The sequence below is a fragment of the Uranotaenia lowii genome, chromosome 3 (assembly GCF_029784155.1).
Source record: "Uranotaenia lowii strain MFRU-FL chromosome 3, ASM2978415v1, whole genome shotgun sequence".
NCBI lineage: Eukaryota > Metazoa > Arthropoda > Insecta > Diptera > Culicidae > Uranotaenia > Uranotaenia lowii.
Window position 1 is genome coordinate 360,631,636 of NC_073693.1, and position 6,969 is coordinate 360,638,604.

The 6,969-nt window shown below is 39.6% G+C and overlaps 1 protein-coding gene across 1 annotated transcript; it reads left to right on the forward strand.

The window, feature by feature from the left end:
- The first annotated feature begins 4,001 nt into the window (after positions 1-4,001).
- LOC129754013 (uncharacterized) lies at positions 4,002-5,669 on the forward strand. Its single transcript, XM_055749867.1, has 2 exons — positions 4,002-5,240; positions 5,610-5,669. The coding sequence occupies exons 1-2, from the start codon at positions 4,002-4,004 to the stop codon at positions 5,667-5,669; spliced, it is 1,299 nt and encodes a 432-aa protein (XP_055605842.1).
- The last annotated feature ends 1,300 nt before the right edge of the window (positions 5,670-6,969 follow it).

Below are 6,969 nucleotides of genomic sequence, written 5' to 3' on the forward strand. Positions count from 1 at the left end.
GAAAGTGGTGGGTGAAAGAAAACTGTCATCTACAATAAACGGTACCGTAGATTAACCCAGGAGTTTAACTTAGCTCTCCCGAACTTCCCTGCAACTAGTTTTTAGAGTGGTAAGCGTGCCGACCCTAGGGATTATTAGGGGTTCACTGCACTTCTACTGATTAGCTAACAGCTAGTCTTACAACTCTTTAACCCTCACCGATAAAGCCGCAAATTAATTTCATAAAAAAAACAAACTCACGGTGATTTCTCTTCTTAAAATAATGAAAATAATTTAAAAAAAACTTATAAATAATCATTGAATAAATTTGATCCTCGATTTTCAATTCCTATTGTATTCAGTATAATATAATTTTTCAACATTTTCGGACGACCTTCTCAGTGTGTTCGGTTTAATAACCTCACTTTTCTTCGATGTAATCAACTTACCATTTTTAATGCTAAACAGATGATGCTATTTGTGTTGGTTTCTCCCCGAGCTTGCACGAGGGGCAGAGCAGAGGGGCAAAATCCACCAGACCACATGTACATATAAACTCGGTCCCTCCCCTGTCTCTTCACACTTCCGATGCCCAAAACCTAGCTCCATCGATTGCCGTGCGCCTGCGAGAGAAAGAAAAGAAAACTTGCGCAAAAAACTTTCTCTTTTATTAACCAACAACAGCCCGCATTTAAGTGGTGCAGAGCGCGCGATCGAAGCCTCTCGGATGGATCGGATGAAGCCCAGCCAGCAACACCACCTAGCTATACCTGCTTCACTTAGCCGGTGGGTATCCGATGGCGACATGCCGCACCTTGCCCGGTTTCAGGCAGGGGGATCAAATGAGTGTGTGTTGTTTTCACGTGAAGATCAAAATCCGAACGTGCATTGCGGGTCTCCCAGGAGAAAAAAAAAGATATAAAATATTCCGAAGGTTGTCGGTCGTGTAATCCCGATCCGCACTCTCCGAAGTCGCGAAACGGAACTCAGCCAGCGGAGACAGGGTGATGTAATTACGTCAGAATTTATGCCAATTTGGATATGCGTATCTGATTTGATCAAGAAAAAAAACTGTCTCACGATTTGCTTTCTTTTTTCGCAGATTATACGTTAAAAGGCGAGTGTCAAGATGGTTGGCTGAGATATTTTTTCGCTATTGATTACATCATTGAAGTATTGCAAAACAAGTTATTTCTAGCGTTAAATATATACAAATAGTTGTTTTAGTATGTCTTAAGAAAAAGGAACAATTGCCAAGTTCCTATTTCCCGGAGAAAAGCCTTGCAAATTTCAGAACTTGTCAACGGGCTCTGCGTATATGCTATAGGCTTATGGTTCAAAAAAAGCTAAGTGGGACATACTATTTCTATTACTTACATGGGTACTGATTTAAGTTGAAGATCCAGAGCAGATTGTCCGATGCATAGAGCCGAAATAAAATATTTCCACTGATGGCGTAGATCTTTTCAACATTTTGTATTTCAGCGACTAGGCTACGTCGCCTCGCGCTTCAAGGTATGTTTCTTCATCTCTTTTCTCTCTGAATTACAGTCTCATTCACATCCTTTTGCAGCATGTGTCCTATTAATCTAATCTTACGCTCCCGAATTCTGATTTCTTCGATAACACCGGCAACGTAGTTTTACGTTTGAGGTTCTCTTGCCAGTTATTCTCTTTTAAAGACCTTAAAAATGACCTATCAGTAGAATTGATTGAATTACCAAAGCACCGCACTGGTAACAATGGAATTCAAAATGTCTAAAATGTTTGCCTGAAGTGATGAAAATCGAAGGACTAAATATAAATCCCATAAAACTACCCCATACTGGGTTCCAGACCACTTCATTGTGGTATAGAAGGAGATGAAAGGGCACATAAACTCACTAGAAAAGGATCTGAAGGGCACCCCAAAGGATCTGACCTTTCTGTGGAGTATCAACTTGTGCACTTACAAGCTAATTTAAAAATAAATAGAAGATCGAGAATGGGCAATTTCTTTTAAAACGAACATACATATACAGAATCTTTTAAAACGAACATATACAGGTAACTTGACGTTTCCTCGAAGAGATCCTTTTTTGTTCAACTCAAAGCGTACAATTTTCGATGATATCATGGCTAGCATCTCACAAATGCTAAAACCACCAACCCATCGGAAGTGTGCTATTTATTCCGTGACCGGGATTTGATCTCATGACCGTTGGCTTAGAAGAATTGTGGGCTTTCCTCTAGGCCACGGGTTGCGGCTAATTTGGATTTTGGATGTACACTAGGGTGGCAATGGATGTATGAGAAAAATTTCATGATCGAATACTTGATTTAGAGATGCCTCAAAACCCTCAAAGTTTTTTTACCCTCAAAATCGAGGTTTTCGAACAACATTTTTCAAACATTGAAATAGCATTTTTTTAATTTTTAGAAAAATTCTGCATACTGAACTTTGAAACCCTATAACTCGCCTCTGACCTTAGTTCTGGTAATGCCACCCCAGACAACCAGAAATCGTATTTTATTTTACAGATTATATCGTATAGAATGTTATTTAAACTCATTTTCGTATATCTGCACCTACAATGTGTGCCCCATGCATATTCTTTATCGTATTTGAATGCATTGTATGATTTTATTATGACATGAAGAGAATTCGTATTTATGTACATTTGAACTCTACCTTTGTGTACGACAACTCTCAAAAAAATTGGTAAAACGACCGATATACGATGATCAGCCGTGATTGATATATTCCAGATAGCGTTGAGGAACCATCATGAGCTGCAGATCGTGTCGTCAGGGGATCAAGTCCACGTACTTCATGAAAGTTGAAAAAATTCTGTAATCAGGCAAATAATAAATTGCACGATATAAACTTGACAGCAAAAAACGCATTTTTTTTTTAAATAATCTTATTTTTATTCAATTGACGGAAAATGAGAGCCCTGTACTCAAGTCGCAGAAGACGACCAAATAATTCGTCAAACTTTCCATTTGGCTACGAAAAATGTCGTATATAAAGATATTCCCAATTGCATATTGAGCGAAGACCTACAACATTACTACATCAATCAACTTTATGATGATGTTAATTGTCATAGAATACTCCAAATAGAATCAGGGTTGTCGTAAATGATTCGCATGACAAATCGTGCAAATCGTGATTCAATACAACCCAAATCAAGAATATGTGTGCTGCTAATGTACCTATATGGCCTCCAAAATAATACGTGTGTACTGGTTTTGCTGCATTATATACGATATGTTTGTTTACACGTATGTATATTTGTGTTGCAAATTTGAAATAAATACCCACCAAATGGTTGTCTGGAACCTTTACCAGGTGGCCCAGTTAATTTAATACATAGAATACCTATTGCTTATTCAGGACGTCTCGTTAAACTGTTATTTGGATTGCATTACTTTTTGGCAAAATTTCATCGAATTGACAGCACTGCTCGATTTTATGGAATTATTTCAGGACTTTTGAATTGTTTCGTCGTTGTACCTAACTTCACAGCGGTCTTACAAAAGTTTAAATAAAAATGGTAAGAGTAACTTTCATAACCGTATGTATATGAATGTGTATCGTTTCCCTCCCTTATATTGTCCGGGTTAGGTAAGCTACTACTAGGTAGTAGAAACCTCCGAATGCTCGGCAGTTGTGTCGTTGTCTGTTTTTTTGGGTCTACCTACCCTATTCTGGGTGTTTTCTGGTAGTGCTAAATTATTTTCTACCCGTTTTGGGGCATTGTCAGGTAAATTATTGTATTTCTTTTACCTAAGAATTTGAACAACCAAGTGTGCCCTGGTCCGGTGTCTCCGTTTAAGAGATGAACTGATTTTTCATTGAAGATTTCAATGCTTTCAGCAACATCCAATTTAAGCGAATTACTATTCAAAGACCGGATCAGCGAGACATTTCCTCGATCAATAGAGTGACCAGATTCACACATGTGTAAAGCTACTGCAGATGCTTTGATTCAGTTGAATCATTCAACCAAGTAGGCTCATACCACAACAGAGTGAATATGGCATCCAAGCCGTTCGAGCCAAACGTGTTTTTAAAATTGAAGAAGTGTATCGCGGGGCTACGTAAAAGCATAGCATTCCTGAAGGAGTGTATAAATCTTGGGCTAACTCCTGTTAGTCATAAAGTGGTGGTAAATGAAAAAGTGCCATCGAAATTGGTGAAGAAACTCGAAAGTGGTTTCATAAAAGACAGTGTTGAGAAGTTGTATGCACAACTTAACATCAAAACTTTGAAATGCTACGCATTGCATTTGAAGCTGGCCAGGGACTACCCGATCGAGTTCCCTGCGTTTCTGACGAAGGTCAAGGTGGCGGAAAAGTGCGAGGAAAGGCGTAAGGAAAGGGTGCTACGGAATAAGTTGGAGCTACTGAAGGCGAGGCAGCCGCCCCGGAACTACGAGAAACCCAGCGTGGCGGTACTGGATGGTTTTGTGGTGAATCGATCGAAGGAAGGTGAATCGATCGACAAACAGATCGATCTACTCAACAAAGGTCTAAACTACGCGGTGTCGAGGAAACCAAGGATGGACCAGATAATCATCGATGTAGAGACGGCTATTAGGTCCAGTAAGCTGTCCACGGCCCAGAAGGATTGCGCCAGAGCCGAAGTGGCAGATGTCTTGAGAAAGGGCATCAATGGGAAATCCAACGTCGAGGAAATCCAGATAGCGAAAGAACTAAGGAGAAAGGAGGTGTTCTACGTCAAGGCGGACAAAGGAAATTCGGTGGTCATCATGGACAAAACGGATTACAACGGATTGATGCAGGCCAAAATCGATGAAGGACCGTATCGAGTTCGAAGAGAGGACCCACTACCGGAGATGGTTAAGGAGGTGGAAAAAACGCTGAAGGACTGTGGACCGATCTTAGGGTTTACGCCGGGCGCCCTGAAAGTGTCTGCCCCAATCGTCCCTAGAATCAAAGGTCTACCGAAGATTCACAAACCAGGGAATAAGATGAGGGAGATCATTTCGGGAGTGAACGCGCCCACTGAAAAAGTGGCGAAGTGGTTACTGAACGAGTTTAAAAGGATGCCAAAACCTTTTAAAACGAGATCGGTGACCAACACCTTAGAGTTCGTGAACAGACTGCAGGCGTCGGGAGGCATAGAAGAGGACGAGGTCATGGTTTCCTTTGATGTTTCAGCTTTGTTTCCAAGTATTCCCGTTAAAGAAGCTTCTAATCTGTTAGAAGATTGGTTGCTTCAACAACACAATGGGAGCACTTGGAAACACAAAGTTAGAAACTACAAGAAATTGGTGGACTTGTGTATGGGACAAACCTTCTTTAAATTTAGAGATTTGTTCTATAGACAAACAAAGGGAGCACCAATGGGAAATCCTCTGTCTCCATTCTTGTGTGAACTGTTTATGGCTCATTTGAAGGAGACTCTAGAAAATCAAGATTTATTACCCGAAAAATGGTGGAGATACGTCGATGACATTTTTTGTGTAGTAAACAAAGATTTTCTAGAAGAACTTCATATCCATAAACGGTTTGCATAAGAATATTAAGTTCACCTGCGAAATAGAAGAAGACAGGAAATTACACTTCCTGGATGTTCTGGTAAGGAGAGATGATGGCCTATTCCAATTCGAAATCTACAGAATGCCGACAAACACCATGAGGGTAATACCAGGCACCTCGAACCACTCGTTCCAGCATAAGATGGCGGCGTTCCACCACATGATCCATCGGATGAACTCCATTCCCCTATCAACTGAAGGAAGAGAAAAGGAACTTCAATATATTTTCCAAACGGCTAATAAAAATGGATACCAAAGTAGATCCATTCAAGCCATTATAAGGAAGAAAGAAAGATTGCTTCAACGGAAATCTTTCACTACTTTAACTCCTATTCAGAAGGAGTTTCAACGAAGGTCCATGGAGTTCAACAGTGTCAACGCAGTCGAATTGCGACACAAGTTGACAAAGTTCGATATTGAACTAGTGTTCATTAGTTCTAATAATCAACTGAAATCCATCTTAGGATCGACAAAAGATCCAGTGGAGCTCCTTCATAGATCTGGTGTGTACAAAATCAGTTGTTCCGACTGTGATAAGGTGTACATTGGACAAACCAAAAGGAAGTTGATTGATAGATTCGAGGAACACATGGCTATAGCTAGATCTGACTCAAAGAAGAAAATTCTCCCTTCACATAATCCTAGATCTGCAGTAGCTTTACACATGTGTGAATCTGGTCACTCTATTGATCGAGGAAATGTCTCGCTGATCCGGTCTTTGAATAGTAATTCGCTTAAATTGGATGTTGCTGAAAGCATTGAAATCTTCAATGAAAAATCAGTTCATCTTAAACGGAGACACCGGACCAGGGCACACTTGGTTGTTCAAATTCTTAGGTAAAAGAAATACAATAATTTACCTGACAATGCCCCAAAACGGGTAGAAAATAATTTAGCACTACCAGAAAACACCCAGAATAGGGTAGGTAGACCCAAAAAACAGACAACGGCACAACTGCCGAGCATTCGGAGGTTTCTACTACCTAGTAGTAGCTTACCTAACCCGGACAATATAAGGGAGGGAAACGATACACATTCATCAATCGAAAACGTTCACTGAAGAAGGTAGTAAGTTGCTATCGAAATACTGTTATATGAACTTTTCGTTTACCGTGGTTGAATTAAAAGGAATCTTTCGATTGCTTTGATTTAGATTATTGAGATATTTGAATTGAAATAGTATTATAAGTTTTTCAAACTTCAAAAACCAAAACAAAAGACAATTATTTTCATCACATTTGAATTTTAAGAAACAAAATTGGTTGATAATCTCTGATATCTATATGAAAGCAAAATTATATGAGCACCTCTAGTAATCTTGCTGGTATTGTAGCTAACGATACTTACAAATTTGTTTTAATCTTTACGCTGGCGATAGCGATGATCCGAACAGCGCCATCAACAAGAAACTCAATTTTTTCGAAGAAACCAGGTTTTTTTC

Coding starts and splice junctions, on each gene's coding strand:
- LOC129754013 (XM_055749867.1), top strand. CDS start 4,002: ATGGCATCCAAGCCGTTCGAGCCAAACGTGTTTTTAAAATTGAAGAAG. Junction 5,241..5,609: donor GGAGCACTTGGAAACACAAA/GTTAGAAACTAC, acceptor CGAAATCTACAG/AATGCCGACAAACACCATGA.